General features: G+C 45.0%; 1 protein-coding gene and 1 long non-coding RNA gene across 3 annotated transcripts in view; one reads left to right on the top strand and one right to left on the bottom strand.

The window, feature by feature from the left end:
• Nucleotides 1–10226, bottom strand: part of LOC140627488 (uncharacterized) — a 43629-nt gene extending 33403 nt beyond the window's left edge. The window contains exon 1 of the long non-coding RNA XR_012026205.1: nucleotides 9666–10226. This is a non-coding gene — a long non-coding RNA (uncharacterized lncRNA). The remainder of the gene's footprint in view (nucleotides 1–9665) is intronic.
• A 2313-nt stretch (nucleotides 10227–12539) lies between these two features.
• Nucleotides 12540–14871, top strand: MID1IP1 (MID1 interacting protein 1). 2 transcript variants are annotated; one of them, XM_072817908.1, is made up of 2 exons: nucleotides 12540–12802; nucleotides 13071–14871. In XM_072817908.1, exon 2 carries the CDS (start codon nucleotides 13341–13343, stop codon nucleotides 13890–13892), a length of 552 nt encoding a protein of 183 aa, XP_072674009.1. In that variant the 5' UTR covers nucleotides 12540–12802; nucleotides 13071–13340; the 3' UTR covers nucleotides 13893–14871. The 2 variants fall into 2 exon arrangements, with proteins under 2 accessions (XP_072674009.1, XP_072674010.1); XM_072817909.1 differs by having other exon boundaries at nucleotides 12540–12923.
• Nucleotides 14872–16016: the final 1145 nt, after the last annotated feature.

Below are 16016 nucleotides of genomic sequence, written 5' to 3'. Positions count from 1 at the left end.
CTGTACCTCTGCCTCTCTCTGTGTGTCTCTTATGAATAAATACATAAAATGTTAAAAAAAGATGACTTAGAGGTATTTCCATGGTGTCATTGAGAAAAGCAAGATGCAAACAAATTACATAATATAATCCTATTTCTGTGAAGCAAACACCAAATGAAGGCAGAAATGTCTGTTTATCATTTCCATCTATGAGATAGATTGCATTAATGGACCTTATTTTGTGCTCCTTCCTTTACCCAGGCCCTTGCCATGTAACTTCAGTTTCTTCCATCAAGAGATGGAATAGATTTCTGTGCCCACCGATTATGATTTCAGTGAATGGGATGTTCAGTGATGTGACATAAGCAGACACTTGAAAAAGTGCTTGTGTGGTTGGATTTGTCTCCTTGTACTTCTGCTATCTCCATGGATATTCTCCAAGGATGTTCTTGGGCTAGCCCACTGGTCCCAGGAGGAGGTTGAGAGATGGTGAAGCAGAGCCACTGTAGCAAAGTTAAAAGCTATTCCAGACAAACCCAGTCTAGAACAGAGACCCCAGCCGACCCTGAGATAGATGAGCAAGCCTAGCCAAAAGTAACCAAATCCCAGTCTCATGATTTATGAACTATAATAATAAGTAATGGCCATGTTAAATCACTGAGTTTGGGGGTAGTTCATTATGCAGGACAGCTAACCAATACTGTGTGTGTGTGTGTGTGTGTGTGTGTGTGTGTGTGTGCATCTGTGTATATACATTCTGTCTGCATAGGATTAGATGTCTGTCGGTAAAAATAGAAGGATACACAATATGTTAACATGAATTACGGGAGTAGTATGATGTAGGTTGATGTGGGAAGAGAAAAATCAAGTATAAGGTACAATATATCAATAAATACATACAGAAATAAAAGGACTGTTCTAAAATAAAACTACATACTATCCCATTTATGTGTATGCACACATGTGATGGGTTAGATGGTGCCCCTCCCCAAAGACATATCCACTCTGAATCTCAGCATGGACCATATTTCAAATAAGGGTCTTTGCAGAAGAAAATAAGATAAAGCTCTCTAGATGAGATCATTCTGGATTAGGGTGAGCCCTACATCCAGTGACTGGTGCCCTTGTGAGAGACAGAAAATGACAAGACATAGAAACTGAAGAGAGGGTCATATGGAGACCAATGCAGAAATGAGAGTAATGCATATACAAGCCAAGGGATGTCAAGGGAGATGGGCAGCCAGTAGACACCAGGAGAGAAGCATTGAACAAATTCTCCCTCAGAGCCTTTAGGAGAAAGCAACCATGCTGACACCCTGATTTTGGACTTCTGGACTCCAGGACAGTGAAAAAATAAATTTTTGTTGTTTTTAAACCACCAAGTTTGTGGTGCTTTGTTACGACAGGCACAAGAAACTAATAAATACTGTATACTTGGGGTTCATCAGTCAAGATGGCGTTTAGCGGCATGTACCAGAAAACTGACCACAGTAGCTTAAATAAATAGAAATTTATTTTTCTCATGTAAAAGGAAATATGGAGGTAGACAGTTTATGGCTGATAGAGCTGCTCATAGATGTCATCTACACCCAGCTTCTTACAGATTCATGCTTTAATATCAGTATATGTGGCTATCTTCCTTATGGTGATATATGGATGTTGTATCTGAAGCACCAAGCTGCTTTTCCAAAGGCAAGAAGGGAAGAAGGGCAACTCGGAAAAAGCAAAAGGCACAGGCTAATATTGTCTGTCCTCTTCTAAAAAGTTTCTCCTGAAAGCCATGGAGAATTTTCCTCTTTCCTATCATGGCCAGACCTGACCTCTCTAACTGCCAAGGGGCACAAAATGGTATCCTATCTTGGAGATATTTTGAAGTTCAAACCAGTGTGATTTATTGATGGGTTCTTTTTTCTTAAAAAAATTATTTATTTATTCATGAGAGACACAGAAAGAGTCAGAGACATAGGTAGAGGGAGAAGCAGGCTCCATGTGGGGAGTCCGATGTGGGACTTGATCCCAGGACCCGGGATCACGCCCTGAGCCGAAGGAAGACACTCAACCGCTGAGCCACCCAGGCATCCCTATTGATGGGTTCTATGTGAAGGCAAGAGAGACATAAAGAAGAAAAGAACTGCACAACTGGAAAAATGCGGCTTCCTTCTATTAAGAAGACACATGAACAACTATAAATAAGTTACCCAGAAAGATTGTTTTGAAAAAGGTAAAGGGCCCAAGGAAGAGATAGTAAGGGATTATAAAATGCTGAGAAAGAGATATAAAATATGCTGGTGGGGCTCAAGAAATAGACATAAACACAAAATAATTATAGATATAAAGACCATATTTGTAACATAAACAATGGACTTTGAGGGATGATGATGTGCCAGTGTAGGGTCATTGACTAGAACAAATGTACTGTCTGGTGCTAAATGTTGACAGTAGAAGAGGCTTTGGGCGTGTGGGGGCAGGAGGTATGCTGGAACGCTCTGTACTTTCCTTTCAACTTACTGTGAACCTAAAACTTCTCAAAAAAGAGTCTATTTTTAATAAACCAAGCTCACAGAAAAATATAGAGAGTAATAAACGTGTACACCCAATCCAATTTTATCGAACATTGGCATATTCACCATGATTTTTTTAAAAACTTTTTTAAAGTGAAGTATTTCAGATTGTTGAAAAAACCCCACATATGAAAGACAAAAAGTAGAATAGATATTACTGATATCAACACTGAGTAAGAAGAAGATAGGCTTGGAGAGACTATTCACTATGACTTGAAAAAGGACAAATACATGAAATTAAATCTTTAAAAAGTGACAGAAGTATACAATAAACTCCAGAAGAAGAGGATAGAAATCCCAGAAGAGACAAATGTTCAATGATAAAATTATAGGAAACTTGCTTGAAAATAAGGAAGACATGAATCTGGGGACTGGGAATACATTCACAGTTCTCATACATGGCCTCCTGACACAGACATGCAATATGCAGTGGAAATATATCACAGCTGGTGACACACTTACTGCTGGCCCAAAGTCTGATACTCTATAACATGCATCCCTTATCTTTGATCCTTCCATTCACTCTGCAAGATGAGGAAACTGAGGCTTACACAGTTAGTCTTCTCTGAGCCCACCAGGTAGGAAGTGGCAGAGAGGTGATTTACACAGGGGGTGGGGGGGTGTAGAGGTGAGTGTGGGGTGGGGGGAGGGAGGAGGATTGGACAGATCTGACTCCAGAGACTTTGCTCTTTTCACTACATGATGTGGCCTACCACCCTCTCAAGTAAATAGAATGTTTGTTAAAAAAACCTTATTTCTACCTAATTTTACACAAATTTACTCAGATGTTTCTATGGTCTTTGTGATGCAGTCATGACTTTAGAGCTAATCACTTACCTTGCAATTTTTCAGTGGGTTTATTTTTTTCTGTTTTGTTAATTTATCATATCACCTTATACAGTACCTTGGGGGGAACTTGACCTCCCTGCACACCGTACATTTTCTGAGGGAGTTACAGAAGGATTCCAGAATGGTCAGGGATTTGTAGAACATCATCTTCCCATTGAGCATCTCTACCATTTCCATTTCTGGCCCTTTTGATGGGGAAATAAGGAAGAGAGGAAAGGAGAGGAGAAGGAGACTGTTTCTGCTGGGAACATAGGTCAAGGATTGTATTCTAGAAGAAAGGCAAATGTATGCCTTTGCTTGAATAAATAAAAAATAGAAATCTGAATAAATATGATGTTAGGTGGTAATAATCTAAGCACTCTATTTTCCAGTCATGGAGGAATTACACAAATGGAACAAAGAAATGTGAAGTACTTGAGCCAAGTGGTTGAAAATACAAAAGACATGGTCCCTATAATAGGTCAAGAACAACATTTATAAAAGCAGCTGAACTGGCCATTCTTAATGCCATCCAATTTGCTTCAGCCTGGAACTAACAAAGGTGAATGTGCTGTCTAAAACTAAATGGAAAAAAAAAATAAAAAAAATAAAACCAAATGGAAAAAAAACAGGATGGAATGAACAAACACTAAACCCACACTTAAAATTTCTTAATTGATTATTTCATAGACTCCCAAGAATCTTCAATTTGGAATATTCTAGATTTTGAATCCAAAGCCTAATGATTTAGATAATCTTCTTTGAGTAAAGGAGACTAAACAGGAAAGAGATGTTTTAACACCAAGCCACCTTGTTTTCTCTTAAAGATGTTTTGTTATGTCAATCAAGCTTGTTCTTTCTAAAACCCCAAATCTAATCACTATGGGAATCACTTCAGCATTTTCACTTAACATTTGCTAATATTTTAAATCAGGATTGAAATGATATTTAAATCCCTCCAATGGAAGCCAAGGAAGTCATTTCTATAGACACTGTGTAGCTCAAAATAAACATTTATGACGAATATTGCTGACTGAACTCTATGCCACAAGCACACACTTTATAATTCCAGACAAGGTAATCACCCGCTTTGCACAAAATGAAATTACCCAAGACATTGTGTCTGAAGATGGAAAACAGATGTTTCCTTGTTTAATATTTTTCTAGGAATGAAGCAATAATTATAACGAAGTTCAAGGTGTTCATTAATGGTGTACACATGAGTTTATTCCCAAATTTCTACTGATCTTGAAGCCATTTAGGAGGAAAGGAAACTGACCATGTGCTCCAGTTGGATTTTGGACTGGCCAGGGCCAATGCTGACCTAAAATCCAATCTTTGCAGGCCAAACTGTCAAGGATAATCTTTACACAGTAGTGTGAGAAACAATATATATGTTATAGATAAAATAATATATTCCTCTGGCCAGGTTCAGGGTGTAGATGAATGCATAGGAGGCTCCTAGAACTCTACTCACATGTACTTTTCTACCTTTAGGGTCAAAGAAATGCAGACTTCACAGATTGAATAGTAGATACCAGTTTTCTGAGTCATCTGCAATAGATAATAACAGAGAACAGCAGAACAGAAGCAGATACCCATCCATAAAAGTTCTGTGTGAATTGCACTTTTAGAAATCGTATTTAGGGCATTTATAGAAAAATACTGTTTTAATGGAATCACCTCTGAGAATATCATCTCTCGGAGACCAAAGCCTGGAAACAATGGACTTCTTAAACTGCAGTTGACAGGAGCAGAGAGCAAGAACAGTAGTTTCTGCCCTAAGGGTCCAGAGTTCAGAGAGCTTGCTGCTTTCTTACTCCCACTTAATATTTGAGTTCACAAATGTTTTTACCAAAACAGTACTGAGAACATTTGATTCCAAACCAGCTCACCAGATCAGACCGTTGACAAAGTCTATTAGAAAAGCTTACATAAATGGAATTTCCAAACAAGTATTCAAATATAACACGTGTGAAGAAAACTGCTCAGATATGTCTCAGCTTAGCAAATTGAATACACCTATGTAAGTAGCATCTAGTACTCAAATGGAGAAACAGAACATTATTTTACATGCTACTTTAAATGAAATGTTAATTTCACTTGAAATTTGAGTAGTAACTGAAGCCACACGGAAAGAAATATTGAACTTCAGAAAGTGATTATTTGCTCTAGAAAATATTAGTTCCCAAAGGACTCCTCTAAGTTAAGTTTGAAAATTATTAAGATGTTGGTGTCTTCATTTTGTAAATGGTGAAACTTGGTTTTTTGGTGTTAGATTTCATTGACCCACTGCAAGGAAACTTGATGGGCTCTGCTACACCATTCTCTCATCTCCCAGTTTTGATGCTTGCATTATTTTCACATGGTAGGTGTTTAAAATATTTATTCTGTTCTGCAACCGTCCTACCCACAGTTTAATCTTCCTTCTGTATTTCTATGGATTCAAGCTCACCATGAATCTCTTCTTTGTTCTTGAGTTCTTTCTTTTGATTCATTTTTTTTTTTTTTTGGCAGAATTTTATCCCTAAGTGATTTTTTTTTCCAGAAAAACTCTGAGTTCATGTTCAGGAATTTTGACTATTGTTTTTTACTTGAGTCATATAAGATTCTTGATGCACATATTCTTTTTTACAGTTCCACTGTCTCCTGTCGTTGAATGTTTCTGTAAAGCTGGCTTGATTCTACCCTCCTCTGCAACCACCATCTTTCTGGTTGATTTCTTTTCCTACTTGGATACTTGAAGACTTTTTGTTCTTCCTGGAAGTTGAAACATAACTAGCTTCTTACATCAGCTTTTCTGAATAATTTTACCTGGGATACATTGTGCCTGTTAAATCTACAGATGAACACATTTTATTAAGGACAATTTTCTATATCATGTCTGAATTGTTTTCTATTTCACTTACTGAGATCTCTACTTCAATGACATCAATTATGTTCATGTGTTGTCTCTGACTTCTACATCCAACACTTCCTTTAACTCTTGGTGGCTCTTCTCTGTGATTATCTGAACCCTTCACTCGATGGCAGTAATTTAACATTTTGTCATGCCTGTTTTGTTTCTAGTCCATTTATTAACTCTCCAGTTGTTTGGTTGGTTGGTTAATATTTTGTTGCTGTTGTTGTTCAAATTTTGTTTGCTTTGCTCTGCAATTTCCTTTTTTAGAACTTCCCAATGGTTTATTATTTTTCCTGTTCTTACTAAGATCTTCCTTCTATAGCTGGAGGCACTCGTTGGTTGTATTTGCTTCCAAACATATCTCTTGCAGACTATTTTTTTTTTGGTTTGTTTTAGTTTGCCACACTATTCTCTTCTCCTTGCTCATCATTATGAGATTAACCTAAGTGGTCTGTCCAGACCTAATATGATATAGGTGAATTCAGTGCAACTCTAGTGTACCTCATCTAGGCTCAATTTCTTTTTATTATTAGGGTTAAAAGAGTGAATTATGGAGGAGAACTCTTGAAACGTTCTAACAGATAATACTTTATTGTAGCTTCAATAAAAGGAGTTGTGTATATATATATATAATATGATATAACTTCTATACATAAACATACATAAATATATATTAAGTAACATTTATATTTTTGTTTTTGCTTTTGTTTCTCAAGTCATATATATATAAAACAATAAAATGGAATATATACATGCGTGTGTGTGTGTGTCACTCGGGTTAGGACTTGAACACATGAAATATTGATACATCTTTTCTCCCTATGTTAATTTAACATGATGTATCAACTTTGAATCAAACTTCATAATTTAACCCAATAGATACACTTAAACAGGATAGAGTGAATTCTCATGGTTCCTTCTATGCTCTGTAGTCAAATGCTCTAACCCTGAGTTATACCCTTTGCCTGTGTCCTCCTATGCTGGTGGCACAAGAAGGTTCTGGAATTGTAAGAGATCCAAGAATAACCATATTGAGATGCTCCTGCATGGTAGGTAAGCAAACCTCAATGAGTCTTGTGCTTTTCTTATCTACCATACTCAAATTAAATGATTCGTTTTCTATATAAAGACAGAGAAATGTTGAGAACATAACAAAAGGTAGCTTTTAGTATTTTAGAATGTTCCCGTGCTTTACTCTTCTTGGATTCAAAGCTAAGAGGCTTTTTTAAAAATGAGATCTGACAAAATGCTAACTCTAAGTTATTCAGACATGCCAGAACCTGGAAGCTTAAGGTTTGAGGTCAACAGACGCACTACTGCCATCTTCCTAGGTTTTAGCCTTCTCCCAACTAAATCTTCGGGACAGTGTTTCCTACAATGACAGTAACAGTGAGATTATTCCCCCTTCCCAATTTTAACTCAGAATACTATGATACTATTTCTGCATTTTTTGAAAGATTTTATTTATTTATTCATGAGACACAGAGAGAGAGGCAGAGACAAAGGCAGAGGGAGAAGCAGGCTCCCCAGGGGGAGCCTGAAGTGGGACTCAATCCCAGGACCTCGGGATCAAGACCTGAGCCAAAGGCAGATGCTCAACCACTGAGCCACCCAGGTGCCCCTATTTCTGCATTTTTGTACCATGTGACACTGGTTCCTCCATGGCAGATGACAAGAATACCCCGCTTCCTGGCTCCATTAGAAAAAAACAGCCATTAACTTGGGACTTGAGCAAGGCATTTAGCAAGGTCGCTCATAATATTCTGTAGTCAAGAAAAAAATTTTATGTAGGCTAGATGATTGTACAATTAACATGATTCATAGCTAGCTGAAACAACATACGCCAAAAGGTGCTAATTAATGGACTGATATCAAGCTGAAGGAGCTTTCCAAATGTTCCACAGCACTTTGCCCTTTACCGAGTGCTGCCTTTTGCCTATTATCAATAATGTGGATGAATAAATAGAATAGTTATCAAATGTATGGGAAAGATCTGAATACATTAGAGCAAAAAATTAGGACCTAAACTATTGAAACAGGCTGGAGTAATGAGCCAAACCTAATGAGATAAAGTTTAAGTAAGATACATATAAAATTCTGTGCTTTGGTCCAAAAAGATCTGCCCTGCTCAAGAACGGGATACACAAAATTTTGTTAACCGGCAGCATATGGATGTAGCTATTAAAAGAAGGCCATTAAATGTTGGGTGGCATTGTAAGAAAATAGGTATTTGTTGGATAGTGTAGAAGGAACATTAGTTCTGGCAGCAGAAAACTGGGCCAAGTCCCAGTCCTGCTACTTTGGTCACTTAGACTCTCTGATCCTTACTTTCTTCTCAGGATTGTTGTGAGGTTCAAATGCATTAACACGTCTAGGTTCCAAGCTCTCGTGTGCAATAGATACGACCTGGAAAGTTACCATTGACAATAACATAGATGGCCATGCTAGTTCTGTTTAGTCCTAGGAAAGGTGGTGCTTGGAATGAATTCCAGGTGCCACACTTACAAACAACCTAGAGCTACTTCCAAAGACTGACCAGGATGGAGGAGCACCTCAAAAGAGAACCTCAAGAACCATTGTGGCAACTGAGGACAAATGGCAGAAAGAAGAGTGGATTTAAGGGAGACCCATGTACCTTCACATACCGGAGGGCATGCTGCATGGCCTCCAAGAGGGCTCCGAGGAGGGACAACTAGTGCCGGAGGATGGAAATGACAAGAATATGGGCCAGGGTGACCACTTGGTGGGGATGTTGTGAGCGATTTCATTGTAAGCGGATGGTTGGAGGACATGTCCTTGAGCAAGAGTCTGATTGTCGTGTCTCTTGGACACTTTGCATGAAGTGGTTCTTTCTAAATTCTGCCTCAAAGCAATCCAGAATCTCCACTAGCTTGGCCTGGGCTGGTTTCTGGCCTTACAATCCATTACCCCACCTTCTCTCCAGCTCTGGGCTGAACCTCTGATTTCTCCAATCTGCCTTCTTGGACCAGTTGACTCTTTTGCTCTCTATTTTAAGAATTTCTGGTCATTTAAAACGCCACCATTCCCAGCTGTCCAAAGGGCACAGTAGAAGGGGTAATTCGTGGACACTTTGTGGGAAATGAGCCAGCAACGCCCGATTTCCTGGTTGCTGAGGTTAGGAGGTAAAGTGTGACTTAGGAAAAAAATAAAAAAATAAAAAATAAAGTGTGACTTAGGAACCGGAAGTTCGGAGCTCCGAGTCGGAGCCGCGGACCAAGAAGGGGGGGAGGGGAGGCGTGGGCGGCAGACCCTAGATAAGGCTTTTTTTTTTTTTTTTTCCAGACAAGGCTTTTAAGTGAGGCCTTAGGTAGTGCGGAGGCAGCGCAGCCCAGGGGCGCTGGCCGGGAACCTGCTGGCCTCATTTAAGTACTCACAAAGTTCTTTGCTCACGGACGACTTGACTCTGTGCTCCGGAGGCAAAATGAAACCTGGGCAGGTGGCTCGGCATCTCCAGCCAGTTCCAGATCTCGATTTGGGTGAGCGCCTGAGGTAACCAGAGAGGCTGACCACCTCGGTCCAGGCCAGAGCCCGCCGCTCCCCTCCCAACTGACCCCAGGGAACCATTTTTTTTTTTCCAGCCGCGTGTGAGGGAAAATTGACCGCGCGCCAGTTGCCAGGGACGCGGCCGCCAGTTTGGCGCGGCCCGGGTGAAAGAGGACGCTGGGGGGAGGGGGCTGTGGCTTCTGACTGGCTGGGGCGCGGGGGCTTATTTGCATAACATTCTCAGGCGGCACTTGATTGGCTGAAGCTGGAGGGGCGGTGGTGGGGTGATTCCAAGGGCCCGGAGCCCTGGCCCGGGGACTTTTTGGTTCCGGAGTTAGTCGGTGGGCGTGAGTTGTTGCGCTGGCACCCAGAGGCTGAGGAGGCCCGGGCTGGGAAGTTTTGCAGGCAGGTGCAGGAGCCACCTCTGTCTTCTAGTATTTAAGACATGTGGAAGAACAGGGCCCGGAATCAAGAACTGGAGGATGGAGAGTGACCTCCAGACTAAAGGAAGAAAGGAAACGGATGGGGGGGGGGGGGGGGGCGGGGTTGCGGAGGGGAGGGAGTGGAAGCCAAAAGGAAGGCGTTAGGGGCTTTCTTCCAACCTGGGCCTTTTTGCTGGGATCCCTTTGCTAGATCACTTGGATTTCCGTTTTCTGTTAGTTATTACTACATCTTGTTGGAACTGGGACGAAGGGAAGACAAAAAGAGGCAGGATTCCAGCTTTTAATTAACTAAGTCTGAGTACCAAGTTTTCATCCAAAGCCATAAGTACTTAAAATATCTAGAGGATCTATAGTGGGGGACGGATATGTTTTAATTAATGAGAGGATCACCTACTGGAAACTGCATGTGTGTTTTCCCCCAGTTTTCCCCTTGCAGTGCTCTTTGTATCTCATTGGTTGTAAAGATTTAAAATCAACCTGTACTGTTTTTGTACTCTCCTGCTGCCTAAGCACTAGGGGAAAGGCTCTGTGGCTCATCATAGGCCACTTAGACATTTTTAAAGTTTCTGACTCTTCACATAAACGCCTCTTGGCTATAATGAGGTCCTTCAGTAAGTACAATTAATCTTTGGAAAGTAGCTTCTACTTTACATAAATTTTACATTCACTATCTTATTTAACCTTAACCAAAATTGGGCATAGCCCATGGGAGAAGCTCCATTTTATTGATGAGGGCACTGACTCTGGAAAAGTTTCTAAGTCTCCATGGGTGCAAATGGGAGGATGAGATAATCCTCACGCCTCAAATTTATATAGTGATGTTTTGCCCTTCATTTTTCCATTGATCCTCCCAAAGACTGATGGGGAGGGGAGGTAGCCCTATCCCAGTTTTATCAGTAGAAAAACATGTGCTATAATCTGGCAGAGCTAAAAGGGCCTGGAAGTGGAGGTCTCCAGGCTAGGCTCTGCCTCCAGTGGTCACTGACTAGTGCCCTGTTGTCAAAAGGTCAGTTCTCATTGTACTAAGTCTGACCGCTGTGGAAAAAATTTAAATGTACATCTTTAAAGTGAAAGGAAGAGGGAAAGAAATAATTGTCTTTATTAGGTGCCTCTCCCTTCTTTTGGCATTTTTTGTCCTGTGAGAAAACACTATATAGTAAAAGCATCCCTGAAAGGTTTTAGAGAAAAGTAATTTAAAATTAGAAACTCGAGTCTTGTTGAATTATCTGTAGAACTGTTGGAGAAGATGGGCCAGTGAAGGACATGACAAGGGAAGTGAGATGGTGAAACAAAAATAAATGAAAACGGGCCATGGTTTGGAGTCCCAAAGTGAAATTTAAGGTGCAATGCTCTTAAAAATTATATTCAAAGATTGAGTAGATGGCTTAGGCCCTATTCAGTGATCCTGTGTTTTAAGGACTATCTTTGGAAAGGAACATTTCAAACTCCCTCCCCCACCACTACCACCCAAAACATTATTGCATGCCTCCCCGCTTTTCTATTAAATGATGAAAGACACCCAACACCGGACCTACCATCACCCGCTCCTGGCCCTTTGGCAGCCGAAAGGCCACATGGCCAGGGCTCTCCAGCGTCTGAGTCCCTGGATTTGGATAAAAGTCAGGAATTGGGCTATTTCTCCCCACTGGCACATCTGATCTCTTGGGAAAACGTGCAGATCATTGGACGCACGGTGTATTGCTCTTCATCCCTGGCAGCAGCTGTTACAGAAAAGACTGGGAAAGACCCCGCCTGGACAGAGGCAAAAGCCTCCGGAGGCTCCCCTCCCCCAGCAGCTGGCCAAGGCCAGGGCCACGGCGGGAACACCACGCGTCCACGTGCACCAGGCATGCCCAGCCACCCTTCTTACATAAGAGCCCCCGAGATGGAGTTGCGGCGGCGGCTGGTCACTTTTCCCCGACGGCTAATAATAAACCAGGATCATAGTCGCTGGGCCGAGGCCACTATCGATTCGGGGTTGGGGGCTCAGTTTGCAACCAGGGCTGGGGCATTTCGGTCTGGCCCACTCCGGAAGCGTGCGCCAGGCCCACCCAGAGCAGCACGCCAGCCGCCCTCCGCCGGCCGGGACGCCGGCACCTTTACCCGCGCAGGGTCCGGCCCTCCCCCAGCTGGCCCGCTCTGCTCGGGGGGCTGGCGGGGTGCGGCTGCTCCATCCCTCTGCCCTGCCCTGCCCTGCCCTGCCCCGCTCGGCCCGTCCCGGCCTGGCCACGGCGCCCTCCCTCCGCCCGGGTATCAGGCGAGAGGCGGAGCTGGCCCGGCGCGCCCCGCCCCCGCTGTAGAAGGGGCCAGGAGAGTGTTACTCGCGGTCATCCCGGCCCGGGCCTTTTATCTTGGCGCTGCCGGGGAGGCGGGAGGAGGAGACACCGGGGGTGGCCCTTGAGCGCCGGTGACACCTTTCCGGGGCTCTATAAATTGAGCACCTGGGATGGGTAGGGGGCCGACGCCACCCAGCCGCCCGCAGTCACGGTCCGGCCACTGACCGCAGCAGCGCCCGCAGGCAGCAGCCGCCAGCAGCGGGATCGCTGAGCCGCCCCGCAGCAGAGGCTCTCGAGGCGCAGCAGGAGGTGGGTGCCCCCGCCCCATCTCTGCCCGGTCAGCGTGGGCGCTGGGATTTCAGGCCTTTCCGAGGAAGACGGGGGTGGGGAGCACCCCTTCCTTCTCTCCGCGGCCTCGGCGGGCGAGGAGGTGGGCTCGCGGGGCTGAGGGCTGGGCGGGGGGGAGGGGGCGCCGGCGCCGTCCGGGGCGAGCCGGCACCGGGGAGGGCGCTGGGCGCGGGCGGGGCCGCCAGGCACCCTCGCCGGGTGAGTGATCTCTTTCGTTCCCGTCCCGCAGCCAGGCCAGGGCTCGACCCGCGGACCACGCGCCGCCATCGCGAGCTTCCGGGCGCCCAAGCTGCGAGCAGCCGTGCGTCCCGCAGGGCCGGGCTGCGAGCGAGACGAGAGTTGGAGAGGGCGGAGCAGGAGCCGGGAATCCCAGCGGCCCGGCTCGAGCCAGGCCCCCCCGGCGCCGGCCTCGGAGAGCGCGTGAGGGCGGGCAGCCCGTCGCCCCAGCCGGCCACCCCGTGCCCCTGCGTCCCTGTGCCCCGGCGCCCGCGCGGCCACCATGATGCAGATCTGCGACACCTACAACCAGAAGCACTCGCTCTTTAACGCCATGAACCGCTTCATCGGCGCGGTGAACAACATGGACCAGACGGTGATGGTGCCCAGCCTGCTGCGCGACGTGCCCCTGGCCGAGCCCGGGCTGGACAACGACGTGGGCGTGGAGGTGGGCGGCAGTGGCGGCTGCCTGGAGGAGCGCACGCCCCCGGCCCCCGGCCCGGGCAGCGCCAACGGCGGCTTTTTCGCGCCCTCCCGGGACATGTACAGCCACTACGTGCTGCTCAAGTCCATCCGCAACGACATCGAGTGGGGGGTCCTGCACCAGCCGCCGCCGCCGCCGGGGAGCGAGGAGGGCAACGCCTGGAAGTCCAAGGACATCCTGGTGGACCTGAGCCACCTAGAGGGCGCGGAAGCCGGCGAGGAGGACCTGGAACAGCAGTTCCACTACCACCTGCGCGGGCTGCACTCTGTGCTCTCCAAACTCACGCGTAAAGCCAACATCCTCACCAACAGATACAAGCAGGAGATCGGCTTCAGCAATTGGGGCCAGTGAGGCGGGACGCCCGCGGCTGCCCGGCGCCCTTCCCGGCCCCATCTCTCACCCTCTTTCTCTCAAAGCTGTTTTCTTTCTGGCTGTGGGCGCAGATGGGCGGTGGGCAGACTGCAAAGTTAGGGGGGCTGTGTACGTGCAAGGCTGCCTGGAGGAAGGGGCCTCTTTGGGAAGAGGAGAGGCAAGTGGTGATGGGAGTCAGGGTTGGGGGGCTCAAGGACCCCCCCTTTCTCTCCCGCAGTGGGGGGGGGGAGGGCCTGTGTTCTACGTTCGTGGGTATGGGACTGGGCTGATGCCCTGCATTCAGCCCGTGCCTTTCTTGGAGTTTCTTTTCTGTTCTTTCCGGAGGAGATGAGTCGAGAAGGGGCCATGCCGGGCGCGGCGCTGGGTTGCCACACTTGGGAGCGCCACCGGGAGCTGGGCGCTGGGGAAGGCGGGGCACGCGGCCTCCTACCGCCCTGCCCTGCCCTGCCGTTGGGCTGGTGGAGGCCTCAGCGTTGCTAGGATTGCATCAGTTTTCCTGTTTGCACTACTTCTTTCTGTAACAGTGGCCCTGTCTTAAAGTATTTCCAATCTCCTCCTTGCTCTGAAACTTCGTCGATTCCATTGTGATAAGCGCACAAACCGCACTGTCTGTCGGTAACCGGTACTACGAGATTAATGATTTTCTGTTACACTGTATAGTTGTCCTGTGGCACCCCTATACCCCAGCCCTTTCACGCCCTCCCCGCCCCCACCCCAGTATGTGGGAGCTGGCACCGTGCCAGCTTGTGCAAAGCTTGCCACTCAGCCAGTGAAAATAATAATGTTATTCTGAGAAAGTGGACTTATCCGAAATGGAACCAACTGACATTCTATCCGTGGTGTACATAGAATGATGAAGGGTTCCACTGTTGTCATATGTCTTAAATTTATTTAAAACTTTTTTTAATCCAGATGTAGACTATATTCTAAAATAAAAAAAGCAGATGTGTTAACGAAACTTGACAAAAGTTTTTTGTTTTTTAATCAGCCCATGAATGGCCTAGCTAAGTGACATAGAAATAAATTCAATTGTTTTTAAGCAAAAGAAAATGTTATTTCCTCTCTGGTATTTCACAGAGGTGGATAATCCTCTCCATAAGGATCCGGTTTTGTTGGGATGTAGTTACCAATGAGATGCACTTCCAAGCTTTGTATCTGTAAGTGAGTGGGAGTAGGTAGGCCCATACACCCTCGAAAGAAAGTTCATAGATCCCCAAAGTTGTCTGGGAAAGTACATATAGTTTTCAACCACCTTGGCCAGCTTTTTCCAGTGCTTGATTAACATTTTGAACTTTTTAAGAAGCCTGAGCACAAACTGAACTTTTTTTTTTTTTTTTTTTGAAGCAGAAAACTCACTTCAGAGGCAGGAATTTCACTTGCCTACTGAGAAGTGAAAAATCAAAAAAACAGCAGCTAACACTAGTGCACACACCTTGTAGGTCTTTACTTACAAGGCTTTTAGGTCGATCTTAGGAGATAACTGAAATGCAGTAGAACAAGGGCTAGGGCCTGCCTGTCACTAGTTTCCAGGGAAGTTCCAAGTTTTGTTAAGCAGTGCCCAGCGATGATTCCAGGTTTTCCGAGAGCCGGCCTGGCCTGCAATTGTGGTTGGCAGATCCCAGCAAAGCTGCAGTAGGGCCCTTGGGAACACTTCTTAGATGCCATTATGATGCTTTCCTGGAATGGTGCTCTGCATTTTCTTTCTTTCATTATTTTTTTTAGAGGGGATAAGTGTTGGATCAACTTCAGTTTTTAATCTTGAAGTCATGAGACCTCTCTAAGCTCATAGAGCTTGAATTTAAAATACGTATAGTTTGGCAGTCCAAAAAAAAAAAAAAGCAAAACTTTTTGTGGAGTGGGCAGCTCAAGTCTATTATCAGCTTTTAGCAGCAGTGAAAAAATGGGGAAGTGCCTTTGCCAGAGAAAGTTAATCATTAACATATAAAGCTAGGGGAACAGGGCCGAAAAGTAAGGTATACAGTCTCGCTTTGTTTTCCCTTTAAAATATCAAAGTGTAAGCAACAAAGAAGGGAAACTACAGGAGCCACGTGGTGGAAAGAAACAAGACTTTGGAGCCAGAAAGTAGTGTGTTCAAATCCTCTA

This window comes from Canis lupus, chromosome X (assembly GCF_048164855.1).
Source record: "Canis lupus baileyi chromosome X, mCanLup2.hap1, whole genome shotgun sequence".
In the NCBI taxonomy this organism is placed as follows: domain Eukaryota; kingdom Metazoa; phylum Chordata; class Mammalia; order Carnivora; family Canidae; genus Canis; species Canis lupus.
This window is presented reverse-complemented; position numbering and strand designations above follow the sequence as displayed.